This window comes from Lipophrys pholis, assembly GCF_963383615.2.
Source record: "Lipophrys pholis genome assembly, chromosome: 4".
Lineage (NCBI taxonomy): Eukaryota > Metazoa > Chordata > Actinopteri > Blenniiformes > Blenniidae > Lipophrys > Lipophrys pholis.
The window spans coordinates 18,506,476-18,522,587 of record NC_137637.1 but is presented as its reverse complement, the minus strand read 5'-3'; the positions used below and the strand labels follow the sequence as shown (position 1 = coordinate 18,522,587).

Here is a 16,112-nt window from a genome sequence, read left to right as displayed (position 1 = left end):
CTGGATTCCTAATACTGTAATTCTTTATGTGGCCCCCTCGAGAAAAGGAATTGCTAAGATAGCAGCTCTCCAGTTCCTGTTCTAGTCTTCAGGTGGTTGTAATACAGTTTGTCCTTGTCATAGTTTCCATATGGCAGTTCAGACTCAGGTCGGAGGCCGCGGCCACGTTGACGTTTCACTTCTTTTTAACCTCACAGACTGAAAGTGAATGCAGACTTTTAATCTTTTCCTATTTGGCTCCAAAAACGTCCGTTTCATAAGAGGTCAAAGCCAAACACACAGTGACTAGTAGACATGCACGTGGAGCAGAAGGAATAAAATGACATAAAACCATTAAAACGTGAATCATATATTTTAGTGACTTTGCTTCGGTGTTGCACCTATCCGAAAGGTTTGCCTCATAAATTAAATTTTTGTTTAGTATGTCTACTATGTAGTATTCTTGATTGGGTCAGTAAAAACCCAAAAGTACAAAAAACTGTCCATTCTGAATAGTTATGGCTCACTGACAAAACTGAGTAATTAGTTTCAAACAGTTAAGATGTAAAATCATTCAGAGCTCATCAACATCATTTCAGTTGTTACGCAAAATGATCTATTGGTTAATTTACAATCGATACACAAAAACAAAACCCTGACAGCTAATTTCTCATCCGGTTTCCTCCAGGGTGTCTCTGTGGCGCCTGAGATGACTTCCAAAGACGTTAGAGAGACACTGATGAAGTTAAATCTCCTTTCAATTCTATTCATGTTTGGCTCAATTTCTCTATTTGTACACAAATCAAAAGATGTGTCACAAATATTCATACTTGAGTTAGTGAAGTCCATTGATTGAGCCACGTTAACTTCCTGTGTTAAGATGTTTTCCTGTACACACACACTGTTTGTGTAAATGCTATCCAACCTGTTGATATCTAATTTTATAAAGTGGCTATTAGATATCCAGACTTTGTGCACGTCTTTCCTCTCTGCATTCTGTCGCAGCCATGCAGCTCTTCTTCATCCGTGTAGTACACAACAAAACATGTACCTCCGAAGTCCTAAATATAGTCTTCTGTGTAACGACGGCTCATGTCAGCTCCTGCACACACATCAACAGGTAGAATCGCAGCGGCGCATTTACTTCCCAGTTGTTCATTAGTAAAAGAATGAAAGGAGCCGCCGTGGATTTGTGGTGATTTTATTGGAAATTGTGACCGTGGATTATTTTTGAGCTGAAACCCTTTTCCCTGAATTAGTTCTACCAAACAGCCTCATAACTATACTATGTTAAGATGAGATACAGTTAAATATTTAGACATAACACAAAATGGATGCAAACACAACAAGCAAAGATTTCAATTAAAAAGAAAGAAAAAAAAAAAAGCTTCCATAACCCTCAGAAACCATCCAACGATTGACAAGCTGTCTAATCAGACGCAGGGCAACTGATACACTGATACGAATGCACATTTGCAGTATTTAGACACGAAACTCCATCAGTTTTCCAGCATGACAGACAGTTTGTTACGGACTCATTATGAGCAGCTCCGAAAGTATTGAAGGGAGGAAATAGATTAAAATGCAACTTGCAATGTTATTATTATTCTTATTTCTATTTTTTTTTTTAAATAACTCAAATAAAGACTGGCCATGAGTTCAGTATGATAGCAGGTCCTACATTGTCAGGATTCACATATATATCTATAGAATATTTTCCCGGCTCATGTGAAACTCATATTTTAAGATGCGAGGGAGTAAACCATTTAAAAACAAAAGCTTTTCACGTCATTCCTCAGGATGGAGATCCCACTTCATAAATACATTCAGCACTCAAGTTAATGGAGGTCAAAAAGAGGAAACAAAAATGGTTTCTATTGCATAAGGACATGCTCACTCCTGTCTAAACACTGTCACGACATTAACAGACCATCACATGTGCACTTTAAATTAACATGTATCCATCACAGTTTTTAACCACGCCTCTTCATGGAACCTTCCTTTTTCCTCGGACTCACACCGACGACACATAACTCAAAAACGTAGTCGGAGACATAGTTGCAGGTAAACAGACATGGGTAAGATAAGTCTTAAAAACACGGGGCCTCAGTGGATTAGTGTGACAACGTAGTCGTAAGGCTCATTAAATACTAAGGACTGTCAGCTTCACTAGTCTTAAGAGTCAGGCATCTAAAAAGCTCACCTTGAGAGGCGCCGCAGCTTGTGACAGAAGGAAAAAAAAAAAAAATCTCTCTCCACACAGTAACCTCAAGATAAACAAGTGGGAAATACAATTACCACGACGCCTACACCGGATACACTGGGGATAAAATATGGGCCTTAAACTATGTTATTTTTTTTTTTTTTTACTTTTTAAAACATAAAGTTAAATGATACATTACAAATAATACCGAAGAACTTTTTAGAAACACTAAAAACACAGTCCAGAAGAGCATATAAATGAGCTGGAGGTGAAATGCTGTTCTGTAGTTAAAAGCAGCAAACGAGCGAGTGACCGACTTACTCTACAGTTTGAATGTCCCTTTGTGCCACTATGTGGGGAAGAGAGATGTTTACATCTTAGTTGAAGTGAGAGACTCTCTACAAGTAGGGGTACTGTGTGAGGCGCCGCGGGCTCAGCTGGTAGGCACTGTAGGCCTCGGCCCGGGGCGGCACGCTGACGTAGGACGAACCGGCGGTGGCGAACTGGTGCTGGTAGGCAGTGGGGAGGCCGTGCAGCAGGCTGCTGACCGAATCCTTGCGACTGGCCGAGTCTCTCCTGGACGAGGACGAGGACGATGAGGTGTACGTTGCTGCATAGGTGGAGGGGGAGTGTCCGTGGCCTCCGTGGCCGCGGCCCAGTAGCTGCTCCATGGCCTGAGAAGCTGAGGACAGGGCGGTGGAGGCAGGGTAGGTGTAGAGGCTGGGGGCGGGGGCGGCGCCCGAAGCCAGGGCTGACACTTCTGGGAAGCTGTAGTGGGAGGCAGAGACCACCGGGGGGAACGTCTGCTGGCGGCGTAAGGACGAGTCGTTGTGGGACGAACGCTCCTGAGATGAAGAAACTACGGGCTGAACCTGGAGGAGAAATAAAAACAAAACACACTTTAACTTTCAGAATTAGTTTCATAGATGTTCAAAGAAAAATGTTTTCCCCAGTGTTTATACGTTTTTTCTGAGTCGCTATACAGCTATTCTCAGCATGACCTTTCACCTGTGAAAGCCATTAGGCATCAATGGCATCAATAGCTCCTCCTCCTCCTCCTCAAAACACATTCCATTAGTCCAAGTTGCCTTTATATTCTGAGGTCAGACTTTTCAAAGCGTCCCTCTCAGAGCTTGAACAACATTGCCGACTTCTACACATCAGTGACATTTTAAGGTATTAACTGTTTTATTGTGCTAGTCAGATGAATTTGAAATATCCCATCAGTCGTTATATAACAGTATAACTATTATCTGATCATTATCAAATGACATTTGGCTAGACGGTGAATAATGCTGAAGGTCAGAGCTGTTGACTTTAAAGAGATTAACTTGTAGATTATTTATATGACATGTTCTCTTTTCTTTGTAAAAGGCAAAGATGCAATCTTCCCACCAGACACAACAGCTTCATCACAAGTTCAAACTTTTGGATTTGTATCTTAATTAACACCATAAATCAAATCTAATGGAGTGTAATCATGATTTTACTCGTGACACATTCGAAACAAGTATTTATCTCTGCTTTACAAATCATTTCCTCCTACACTGTGTGGTCGCTTTGTGGATGGTTATTACAAACTATGCAAAAACAACTTGTGACTGTCGTTACACCGTATGTCCAGCAGGGAGCTCTGCACTCAAACAATACTGCCATCACTGCCCTTGATGAGAATCGTTTTTTTTTTTTTTTTTAATGGATAAGCAAAGGCAGCATTTCATGACTTCCCTTATCCTTTGGGAGAGATATTTTGTGACACGACTGTCGTTCCACTGTGTCTGCAGTTTGAAAACAGATGTTTAACACAGCTGGAGCCCAGTCAACTTTCTGGTATTGTTGACATGGAGTCGCTCAGCGTCTGACCTGCTCCTCACTGCTGCCAGGGTACACTTTCCCAGCAGGGTGAGTCGCTGTGCTTGGCATGCTGACGAGTGCGACAGGCTCTCCCAGAGAGAATAGAAATGCAAATCTTCTGTCGGCATGTTGAAACTAAACAAAGCATTAGGTATGTCCTTTTTTGAAGGCGGTTAAGCAGGCGCAATTTAACCTTTTTAAAGCTGACAGAAAGCACACCTGGCTGAGGTTTAAAGGGTGAGACTGGCTGGGTGCCAGGCCATGACGCTCCAGGCTCTCCCCGGAGCTGCAGGGCTGTCTGTTGGACGATCTCTTGGGCTTCATGTAGTTCACTGGAGATTCAAAGTAAACAATTATTCAATTAAGCTGCTTTTGCATAGAAGCAAAGTTATGGCTGATGCTTGAACAGCACAATTTAAAATCTCACCGGCCCCACGGGAAGCGTCCCTGTCAGCCGCCTGCGTTTTGACCGAAGGCGCCACCACCGCCAGCGATTTGGCCTGGCGCGCCGCCGCAGCGCTGCCTGCATTGAGCGTGCGAGGCAGCGGTGTCAGGGGGCTGGCGTTGGAGGAGTCCGAGTCGTGGACGGTCACACAGCTGATGACGTTCGTACGCTGGCTCAGTCCAACACTAAGTGGACAATGAAGAGGGAAAGAACAACAGAAGATTTGAGAGACGCATCAAAGGTGAACTCCATTTGTCTCTGTTAAAGACAGAGTCCTCGACCAAATCATGTTTTTTTTCTCCTGACATGAGAAATGTTGGGAGGGAGGCCCGACAGCCGCCGCTACGGACGCGGTGCAGTGAAGACGCTCTCCTCACCTGGCAGGATGGAACTTGCGCTCGTCCTCGGTGTCGGTGTCGCTGTGAATCGTGATGATGCTGACCGCAGGGCTCGGTGTGTCGGAGATGATGATTGGCTGGGACAAAGCGGCACTGGAAGAGGGTGGGCTCGCACAGACACCGCCGAGCAACGATGTACCCCTAAACAAGAAACACAAATATAAAAGCATGTGTAAATGTCATGCGGCACTCAAACTAGGAAAATCTGTACATTTTTAATTCGTGAAAACGAGATGGGTTTTATCCTCGCTGTTACTTAACAATACATTATCTCTTTAGGTATTGTACTTGTCGTAGTAATGACAAATGTCTATAAGCACAAATTAAAAAGAAATACAAGTTGTTTTTCTACATTACTGCTCAAATTGTAACCTCTTTGCTACTTGGTGTGATAATAATAATAAAAACAATGAAATCAAGAGAAAATCTGGAGAAAACTACCCGACTTCACAAACCTGTTTCTGTTCTCTCCGCGCCGAGCTTTCACTTTCTTTCTCTCCTGCTGAGTCCTGGTTTGAGTGATGCTCCTATTAGGGTCAAAATCAAAACACAAAAGACACTAAGAGATATGAAAACTAAAGTGGGATGGATGTGAGGTTGGCTTCGCGTTCTTCACAAAGTTTTACTAGAAAGATTAAAGTGACTTTGACCTCTGACCATCAGAATCTAATCAGCTTGTCTTCAAGTGAAGGTGAACGTGTGGAAGAACATTTAAATAATGACCATGAAACGTCCGATATTCAAAATCCCTCACGTGCAGCTGCTGGCAGTGCAAAAACGGAAATCTGCCGCTTCACACTTAAAAAGACATAAATTGATGTATGTGCGTGTTGACTCACCGCCAGCTGTGTCCCTGCTGCAGGGCCGCGTCGGACTGAGGCGCCTCATGCGAGGACTCGGCGACGTTGGACTGGTGAGCGGAGCTGTGGATGGCTACGCCCGGGACCTGCTGCCATGATGACGGTATGAGGATCTGTTGGGTGCCGGTGGGCCAGGCCTGCTGAGAGACCAACAAGAAGAAAGACACACTCCAGTACAAGTAATAAGAGGAATCAGATATGTCGAAAGCAACACAACTCATCTGATTGCTGAAATGGGTCAGACAAATCGAGCCATGCTGAGAAATAAATCCAAAGACTGAATACAAAAGAGGCAAGCCAGTGGCCAATCTCCTCTACAGGCAAAAGCACAGAGCTAGATAAGCGAGCAACCTTCCCCAAGCCATTCTTTTATTATAGCATAGCCCTGCAACAAATCCACGAGATGATATCATGCAAAGCACAAACAATGGAGCACTGTCAACAGTCAGATCAGGTATAAAGACAAGTATACAAAAAGGGCCATCGTGCCTGTTAAAGAAGAAACACTTAAGAAAGAGATTAGTTTGGTTCCCTGATGCCAAACAGTCTGTTGATAATGTGCACCGGGGAAAAGGCATGCCACAAGTTCTGGGGCTGAAACAAAAAGATGTGTGTCAGAGTCAGGCAGGCTGTCGGAGAGGGACTTTTAGTAGACTTGGTGGCTGCAGCCTCCTCAGCTGAAACCAAGGGAGGGACGGGACAAGAGAAGCTGCAAGCAAAGCGCAGACCAACTCAGCACCACATGCGCTCCATGCCTTCAGCACACCTATGTGGGAGAGAGTGGGAGATGGAAGAGTGAGAAGAGTGTGTGGAGAAGGAGTTCCCGGGTGTAGAAAGAGCGGGAAACCATTTTTTTGTTTTGTGTTGTTTGTTTATCATGACCCAATCTCAAAAAGGAGGATTTCCATAATGCCAGACCAATAGCAAACGCTTTCATTTCCCAAGTTTCGCCCTGCGACTCTGACAGCCATGACCAGTCCACACGTGGAACCGGGAGATGTAGAAGTACGATGCACAAAACAAAAACCAGCCCCAAAGAACAAGTGGCACAGAAGGAGAGGGGAAAGTTGCAAATGAAAACAAAAAAAGTCAAAGAAAGGTGTGCCAGGAGGAAGATGGTAATGTTAGTGGTAGAGGGAAAATGCGGGTGCATGTTTTTCTTCCGGGATGTGGTCGTTGCTTTACCAGCACTGTGGCTGTGTGCTCCAGGAGGGTGGGCCGACCCACCCCGGTGCCCAGCCCGAGGGGCAGAGAATACTGGGAGGCTATGCCTGCTGGGGGTGGGTGCAGGGTGGCTACCATCAGGGGTGTGCAGGAACCCTGGAGGAGGGAGGGAGGGAGGATAGCGAAGGGCAATGTTAGGTCATGATGAAGAGTAATGGCTTCGGAGGCCGATGCAGACCAAGGAAGGGAGCAGAAACCCAGGAAGTGATCCACACCGGCGTCCAGCTGGACCCCAGACCTCTGCAGTGCGCACCAATCATTCCACATTTTCACAAACGACAATTAACTAGCTTTTTGAGCCAGATGAGCCTCCCTCACTAAACATCTGGCAGCCATCCCACACTAGAGACGGGGAATGGTGGAGTCCCCATCATCTCTGAAAGCGAATTAAAGCCGAGATACAATCATCTGGAACAGAGGGCATGGTACACCAAGTCTTCAGTTATTTTTTCAATATTTAATTTTGCATTTAAATAATCTACACTGTCACTAAATATGAAAGCTCACTGTCATAATTTTCCTTTCTCCCCTATCAAACATGAGCTGCTCTGTTGGCAATAAAACAAGAGGGGCATGAAAGGAGAGTGCTGAAGGCTCTCAGTATCAGAAATGAACAACAGAGGGCATCGCTGCTCTCATCTTGGTGATAACGATACAGTAATGCTGATATATTTTTGAGAAAGGTGGAGTTTAGGTGACTCAACGTTAGAAGATACTTGAAAAAAGAAAAATTGCCCATGTGCACTGGATCCAGAGATCTGTATAGGTCGCATGTGGATGAATGTTATATTATGTCAGTATTTACAATGAAGGAAGTCATTGCTGATATATCAAGTCCACAGCAGGATAATACTTTTTACTTCCCTTACAGAAGTTCTAAAAGCTACTCCAGTGGACAGGCTTCCCATAAAACTCCATATTTATCTTGTTTGACACTCTACCTTTTAGCCTCAGTCTGTTCAAGGTCTATCTCTGAACTCCACTTTTCTTTGCCTAGTTCACTTCCAAGAGGCCTCACTTGCAACAGCTGGTCAACATGTAGTGTCACACGCTAGTTTAGAATTTAATTCAACACGAAAAAGCTAGAAAAAAATAAAATAATAATAAATACATATATATATATATATATATACATATATCAATGAGTGTTACATAAATTTAAAATGGCTATCACTCGGAGCCTCATAAGCCACAGCGAGCTCAAAAATAAGACTGAAGGGACTCAATTATATGAAAGCATTAATTGTACTTTTCGTTTGTTCAAATGGGAACTCCTGCCATTTTCACAAGTGATTACACATAAGGCTTAAGCTCCAGCTATTGCCAACACAAAAGCAGCAAGATTATCAGGTAAAGCCCGAAAAGGGTTCAAACGGTCAAACATTTGATGCATCATTTTTCCAACAAGGTCAGCAAATCTCCACCGTGATGCCACAGACGGCGTCGACCAACAGGAAAAGGGAAAGAGCACAACAATAGAAAAACATTGCATCTGTTTTCTTTACATTATGAACTCATGACATGAAAGTATTTCAGATTAATTAACCCGAGTCTGGGATGTGATGAGGCTTACCTGTGTGAGCATACTTGGCTGGAGCTGCAGTGACTGTGCAGACTGGTTTTGAGGTACTATCGGTACAGAGTTCTCCACCCTCACTGGGAAACTGGAACTCTTATTGGATGACTGAAGCCCTGGAAACAAACCCACAAGAAAAGGTTAAAACACTAATGAAATGACCTCAGAGAGGTTTGATATCAGTAATCACAGATGGTTATAAAAGATCTTAACCAGGTCTCCACAATTTACTAAACCCCAATTTGTGTGTGACGTCACACAGTCAAGAACAGATCAATTTGTTTATCGTGTCAAAGTTCTCATTGAAAGAAGATGATGAAGATGATGAAGATGACACACTTGCATTCTTTACCTTGTATAGTGGAGGGAGGACAGACGATGAGGGTCTGCTGGAAGGGTTCCGTCTGGCTACACAGCCCAGCGGGACGTGTTGGAATCGGGACACTCTGCTGAGCCAGTCCAGGAATGTTAATGGTCGCCTGCTGGTACAGAGCTGGCTGGTAGTTCAGCAAAGGCACTGCACCCCCCGCAGAAGGCACCTTTAGAGATTACACCGCAGGTTAATGACGTGAACAACGAGGTTAAGACACTGCGAGGGATTGTGTGTGGATGAAGGAGGGGTGGCACCTGATTATGCTGGTTGAGTTGGCTACTGAAGGTGACAGTGAGGTTTCCCGCTGCAGCGCTGGGCACGGCGCTGGTGGAGTACAGGGATTTCCCGCTGTCATAGGAACTCCTGCGCTTGCAGATCTCCATGTTCTGGAAGCACGACTTTACGCTGAGGAAGATCCAGAAATGACAATTTTAACAATTCTACTTCAAATTAACAACCACAAGAATTTCTTTTCACACACTTACTGGGAGCTGTGGGGATAATCCATGAGGTGACTCATTGTGACAAAGGGGTGACCCAGAGTTTTTGTAGGCGTGATCCTCTTGTCAGCATCCAGCCGGAGCATCCGCTTCAAAAGGTCTATGAACTCCCGTCTATCAGCTTTCTCAGCAAGCATGTCTGTTCCCTCCAAGTGAGAGGACAGGTTCACCTGAAGTACACGACATAAAGTTTAAAAACAATACGAGGTACAGTCGCAGTAATCCTCCTTTCAGTGTGGCCATGTACCTGCATCATGTCGTCCAGACAGTTGAAGATGTACTTCCTGGCCTCCTTGGATTTGATGCCCATTTCCATTTCATGCTCTGATGGGGTCTGATAAGACACAATATTCACTTTTTCAGGAAAAGCTGTTTTCCTACACATTAAAGACGGTCATCCAATTCTTAAAAAAAATGTTAAAAAGCAAGGCTGCTTCATAAATGAACAATTTGAATCATAATCTTCAACAGCAAGGGTTTTTAAAGTGTGGAAGAAAGACTTCAGAAAAGGCCTCCTCCTGATTTTACTGCAGATGAAGCTCTCCATCGCTCCCAAGAGGAGGCCTGCTCCACAGTTTGGAGTAAACTGCTCTACAGGCTTATGAGTTGAAGCTCAGCATAATTTGTAAGAGTATACACTAACTTTAAGTCTCCAGAGCGGGTAGCTGGAGTCAGGGCCCCGGTTGAAGAAGCGGCTCGTTTTGGTGCCGGCGCTCAGGAGGTACTCAGCAGGCAGGCCTTGAGTCTGAGAGATGTAACGGATCTGGATACAAAAAAGAAAAAGAAAAGAAAGCGCACAAATTCAATGAGTACAAAAACTCCAAAACAATCTGCTTACTCTTCGCAATTATAGTTGTTTTCTTTCAGCGCTGCAGAATCTCTTAGCTGAAAGCACACTCTGTTCCTTTGTTCCAACTCACTGATCAGCTGCAGCCACACTTGATTGGCAGATAGGAGGCCAGAGACATCACTGTTTGTATTGTTTGTACTGACCTGGTCATACTCCGAAGCTCCAGGGTAGAGAGGCCAACCAAGAAACAGCTCAGCAATCACACAGCCCAGAGACCACATGTCGATGGCCTCACAGAACGGCAGGCCCAAAATGATTTCTGGAGCCCTGGAAGGAAAACACAAAGATGAGCAATGAGTTTGTTTGTTTCCACTCACTCATAGGAATAACACACATTTATCTATCGAAAACGGTTGTTTCTTGTAGCCCACCTGTAGTAGCGAGACTGTAAGTAGGTTGAGCACACTGCTTTGGACACATGACTTGCTGAACCAAAGTCGATGACCTTCACCCTGTACGGCTGCCTGAGGGGGTCGACCAGCATGATGTTTTCAGGTTTCAGGTCTGCATGGATCAGTCCCAGGCTCTTCAGTTTCATCAGTGCTGTAGCCACCTGATAAGACGAACACACAAACACAGAGAATGAAAAAACCGCCATGTTTTCTTTCCAGGTGGACTTTCTGATCGACATACCTGCTGCAAGATGGGCCTGATATGCCGTAAAGGGAGCGGGCTGAACTTGCTGTGTTTGAGGAAGTCGTACAGGTTCTGCTCCAGCATCTCAAACACCAGGCAGGTATGACCCTTGTGCTGGAAGCATTCGTACGACCGCACGAAATTGTACTCATCTGCATTCTCAGCGCTCAGTCTGTTCAGGATGCCCACCTATTAAAAAGAGATAACAGCGCCACGTTAGTGTGATAATAAAGGCAGATTAACTTCTGTTTCATATTGTACAAATAGGATTGCTGTTCCAAAATACAACGGCTAATCTTTTTACCTTTTGGTATGAAGGAAAAAACAAAAAGTGAGATGAATTTGATTTCAAGTTCCCAAACTCACAATAACATTTTACTTCTGAGGCAATACTGGGAAAAACTGTTTTATAATTGTTATACAAAAAAGGGAAGGGAAAAACCTGCAATTTGCTCGACACAAAAACAACACCGACAGACAAACATTTCCTTTTCGATCGCATTGGCTGGTACGTTGAGTTTATAAATGATGAAGCAAGAATATCATCCAATCAGGGGTTGTGTGTGTGTGTGTGCGATCATTCTGGGTGCATTCAGCTAATAAACATCCACACAAATTCTGTATTTTTCTTTTAGGTTGCCTTGCTTTTGAGCAATCTGAAACTCAAATTTAACATTCCTCTATTGTCATTTTGATTCTTGATGATTTGATGAACCCTTTAAATCCCTTAGTATTGCCCTGTGGCTAAATAACAATATACAAAAACAAAATAAAAACTCGTCCTTGATTCAAACTTGTGTGTTGTTAGTGGACTGTCTTGAAACCAGCTTGGCATTTATAATCAGTTTTCAATTAAACTGAGTTGTTTGTGAGGAACCACAACAACTATGGCCCTTCCAAACGGACAAAAGTCTGAAAAAACTCAACCAAAACCCCAAAACAGCTCCGATACACTCACGTACACACACATACACAATAACCATTCAGACTCTTCTGGCCGCTCACCAACGATACTCTCAACCTTTGTTGAGCAGAATTTGCCAAACCAACATCACATTCACACCACAAAAAGCAGTTGAAGTAAACTAAAGATACAAGATGTGTATGAGGACTTCGCAGTTCACTGGAGTTTTACTCTGTGGTTTTTACTGTACATTGACGAGTTTAGAAGTTGGTGAGTAATTTGCGACCTGGGTGCTATCCCCGAATGTGGCTACCATGTAAAACGTTACAACTTTTACTTCTGCAACATCCGACTTAGAAGCGGCAACTAGCCTGTCACTCGTCTTAAAGGCCACGAGTGAATGGAATATTTTAAACGCATAAACAGATCAGTTGTTTTGTTGTTTTTTTTACAAGAAATCCTGTAGTATTCAGAGTACTTCCATTGATTTCTCGAGCTTTAGAAAGAGTATTACTGTCTCACGTTGTGTTTTATTGAATTGTACGTAATCTACATACACGACTGGGGCCTTCAGGAAGTGCATAAATGAAGCCCACAGAGGATTAAGCCTTTGTTCAGGGAGCAACTACAAACAGGGGAAATACTTGATTCGGAATACAATGGGGAATGTTGAGAATGTTACCTCTGTGGTAATCTGTAGGCAGCTATGGTGTCAATGTTATTGTCATGTTATTTACTGCTGCATTACATTAGTTGTTAACGTGCAGAAGCAGTCAGGCAGTGTGTTTTAGTGGGATTTTGGTCATTTCTAAAAGTGTAAATAATCTCAGGCAGCCTGTGGCTGCATGACTGGAACATCAGTCATCTATGAATTTGTCCCACAGATTTCAAACCACCAACAAAGATAAAGTCGCGATTGTTCATCTTTTGTCCTCCCAGGCTAAAATTGCAGTGTGTCGTCGCCTTTAGACAGAACACCACAGCATTCACCAGATACCATCCTGTGATAATCCATCAACTCGTGTTTACCTAATCTTGACTACTTTAGAACACTTGAAACATTCTTTTCAGCCACTTTAGTGTACTTATTTGTACATGCAAATTTGGTCATAAAATCCCAGTCTTTTCTGGTATAAAGTATAAAGCTGTTGGCACTTAATGTACCAAGTAATAACCTAGAATCAGATCAGGCTGGCTCAGTTCTAACAAAGTGTCATTTTTCTTTGTTCCAATCAAACAAAATGAAATGGGTTTAAATAATATCATGACCAGACATTGAAAACATATGTGGTAATAAAACTGATTTTCAGCTGGAAGAAAAACATTCAATATTTGTTCAGCATATTTTGATAAAACTGAGCACCATTAACCATAAATGTATAGCTACCTTTGTAATGATTGCTATCATAGCAAGTGATCGCTTCAACTAAACTTCCTGAAAAGACAAATAACATGCAGCAAGATTACATCACAACTGACTGCAGAAATCAATCTTCATCAAGTCACAGCAATTTAGTGAAATGCTTCACCCGTGTTATCACACAACCGAGTTCACCTTTGCAACCAGGTTCTGTAAAGTAATCCCCACTATTGTGTGTTACGTGTTATGTTGATCTGAAAGTTGTTGGGCGCTATTTCAATACCGACAGTCAGTGATATGTAGTGTAGATTTTATGGAGGATTCATTACATCTCTATTACTTCATTGAGGTTAACTGATTGGAAAGCCAACGCCTCAGATAAAACATGGACTGAACATACAGAAAGAATGCCTTTTTACCTCAATCTGGCCCTGACGAGCATAGGAAGGATGGTTCTTCAGAATCTTGATGGCTACAATCTCATTGGTGCCCCTCTTCCAGCACTTGGCCACTTGTCCAAACGTGCCTCTTCCAAGGAACTCCAGCACTTCATAGCTGCAGGACACTGAGCAGAGGATCTCGTGTTGCACGAGCTGATAATCCCCCTCTCCATTGGAGCTGCTGCTCTTGGTGGTGGGAGCTGAGTGAGGTATGGACTGGCCGGTGCCCCCTCCCCCACCGCCACCTGTCCGGGTAGAGTAAGTTGCGGCAGGAGCCGAGAGCTCTTCCAATATCTGGACGCTGCCACACCCGCTTCCACTGCCCTCGCTGGCCTCCTCCACTTTTCTCTTCTGGCCGTGCCGATGCCCCCTGGTTTCTGCGACGGTCTCATGAGCGTAAGACGAGGAAGTCGCCTGCTCAGAGATGCGTCGACTGGATCCGCGGGGAAGACTGCCGGTGCTATCGGCGGCCCGCACCACCACCTGCCCCCTGGAGACGGGTGCAGTCGGGGGAAAGACTAGGGATGGTGCAAAGGGCGGCACAGCTATGGCCGGGGTGAAAGTGTATGCAGGCTGACCCGCTATGGAGCTGTAAGCCTCAGTGGTGGACACGTCCCACACATTGCTCTCCACCTTGAGCTTCTTAACTCGGCAAAAGGCACTGGAGGAGATGGAAGGCGGAGAGAAGACCTGCAGCTGAGAACTCATCGCTGTAAAGAAATTGAGGAGGATTAGACACACGGACCAACCAAAGCTTAGATCTTAATGAAAACGTCACAATATAAAGTCAAAGACTTCAACAGGATTACAAATGAAAGCTTTTAAAGTGATAGGAAAATGTAGTTTGATTAATTGATAAGATATGGTAATTTCCCCTAATTTTGAAATCCCAGAAGGTTTGCAATTTCAAAGCCCACTGCTGACAGGTTAGCTCAAAGCCCACTGTTCCACCCTAATAAAACAAGCTTTTCTTTCTCCACTGTGAAAATGGCCAGACAATGCAAACACCTACATCGACACGATGTGAGTAAATATTGTCAAACACTCCCCATCGTCAATATCAGTGAGTTCAAACTAGTGCAAAGTCTAAACTAATCATTAAAAACTATACAAAAGGGTGCATTAGTTTTCTTCTAGGCAAATTTGGTGTTTGACTATGAACTCTTTAACATGCTCAGCTTGGGTGTGCTCTGGATGACGAAGCCTTCTACAGAATTATTTATAACCAGCCTATTTTACTTCAATAGGAAAGGGCTGCACCCAGAGAATAAAGTATGTATAACTGGAAAACACATGAAGCGAAGAGGCTAGTTCCCAGCACTAGGTAATACAATGCTTCACATTATCTCTTCAGTAAGATGTAGGACAAGACATGGAAATATCTCCGAGGGGGAAAATCACTAAATGTGTTTTGTTCAAACTTTCGATGGGCACCGATTTTATACAGGGAGGAATGACTCCCATATAACAACGCCTAAAGAAATCCATTGCTCGGGTAGTATGTCTTTTTAGGGTAAGAGTCTAATGTACGCACTGTATTTTCCGAAAAACTCTTGAGCTCCAGTTTCCTTTTCCACAAGGAAAGTTTCGACACGGAAACAGTGGCTGAAAACAGGCCTCATTCTGGATACTGTTGGGTTACATCGCTGACTAACACTGTTAATAAAATATGAACACATTGCAGCCACATAAATAAAGGATGGTAATTACATGTTTGTTCGGGGTTATTAACGCCCCTCGGATCAACAGTATTATCCAACTCGCTGAAGCTAACATGCTAACACAACAACTTTCTGAAAATACGACGTCAAACACTTCCCGGCTCCGGTCGCACCGTGAATACGGTGCAGAAAACCCAGAATGGATATCAAAAACAGATTCGACTCACTGAGGTTGGCGTTATTACGGCGTCGTAGCGGTGTGGTCCCGGGTTTAAATCCCACCGCAGTCTGCTGGAGCAGCGTTATCCGATTAGCAGCCGATGCTAGCTAGGCCTGCATTGTTTCTTCGGTCGACGGCAGGCGAGCAGCAGCAGGAAGCGTCGCGGCGCCGAGATCCCCCAGGAGAAACACCGAGGTTACATCGTACTGTCGCGACGAACCATCCAAGCCCCGGATGTGTTCATGTTTTAAATTAAAACATGATAAAAACCCCGTCCGAAGGAGACCGTCTTCAAGCAGCGAAATCCACTTTTCGCCGGAACAAACCACGTCCTTATATCGGCTGCCACCATGACGTCATTGCGACGTCACTTCCCGTTATTACCGTAAATCCCGCGAGTTTCGTCTGTCCAGTACCCAGAGATACACGCTCATGTGGAGAAGATCAACCCAAATGAAAGTCAAAACTGCAACCCCCCTCTAAAAGGTGGCCTTGCTGTAAAGAGATGAGATTAAAAATGAGGTTTGGAGGAAGTGAAACACCAATAAAATAGAACAACTGATTTTACGGTAAAGAGCTATTATAGTGACGTAAGGGGAAGATGCCAGTAATTTTCCGGTAGACGGTGT

The 16,112-nt window shown here is 43.9% G+C and overlaps 1 protein-coding gene across 3 annotated transcripts; it reads right to left on the bottom strand.

Moving 5' to 3' along the window:
* Window positions 1-1,164: 1,164 nt before the first annotated feature.
* Window positions 1,165-15,827, bottom strand: hipk1b (homeodomain interacting protein kinase 1b). 3 transcript variants are annotated; one of them, XM_080461024.1, is made up of 18 exons: window positions 15,491-15,827; window positions 13,582-14,312; window positions 10,896-11,087; window positions 10,634-10,815; window positions 10,406-10,529; window positions 10,056-10,175; window positions 9,660-9,746; window positions 9,398-9,582; window positions 9,167-9,317; window positions 8,892-9,078; window positions 8,537-8,655; window positions 6,925-7,059; window positions 5,719-5,879; window positions 5,335-5,406; window positions 4,859-5,020; window positions 4,464-4,666; window positions 4,256-4,368; window positions 1,165-3,054 (listed from the first exon to the last, which is right to left on the bottom strand). In XM_080461024.1, exons 2-18 carry the CDS (start codon window positions 14,308-14,310, stop codon window positions 2,581-2,583), a joined length of 3,396 nt encoding a protein of 1,131 aa, XP_080317150.1. In that variant the 5' UTR covers window positions 14,311-14,312; window positions 15,491-15,827; the 3' UTR covers window positions 1,165-2,580. The 3 variants fall into 3 exon arrangements, with proteins under 3 accessions (XP_080317150.1, XP_080317151.1, XP_080317152.1); XM_080461025.1 differs by having other exon boundaries at window positions 5,719-5,876; window positions 15,491-15,626; XM_080461026.1 differs by lacking the exon at window positions 6,925-7,059 and having other exon boundaries at window positions 15,491-15,812.
* Window positions 15,828-16,112: the final 285 nt, after the last annotated feature.

Bases quoted from the DNA above. Each gene is read 5' to 3' on its own strand.
- hipk1b (XM_080461024.1), bottom strand. From the start codon at position 14,310: ATGAGTTCTCAGCTGCAGGTCTTCTCTCCGCCTTCCATCTCCTCCAGT. The intron at 9,747-10,055 runs GTTAGTGTATAC...GTGTCTTATCAG, and splicing joins ACCCGCTCTGGAGACTTAAA to ACCCCATCAGAGCATGAAAT. The intron at 7,060-8,536 runs GTAAGCCTCATC...TCCCTCCTCCAG, and splicing joins AGCCAAGTATGCTCACACAG to GGTTCCTGCACACCCCTGAT.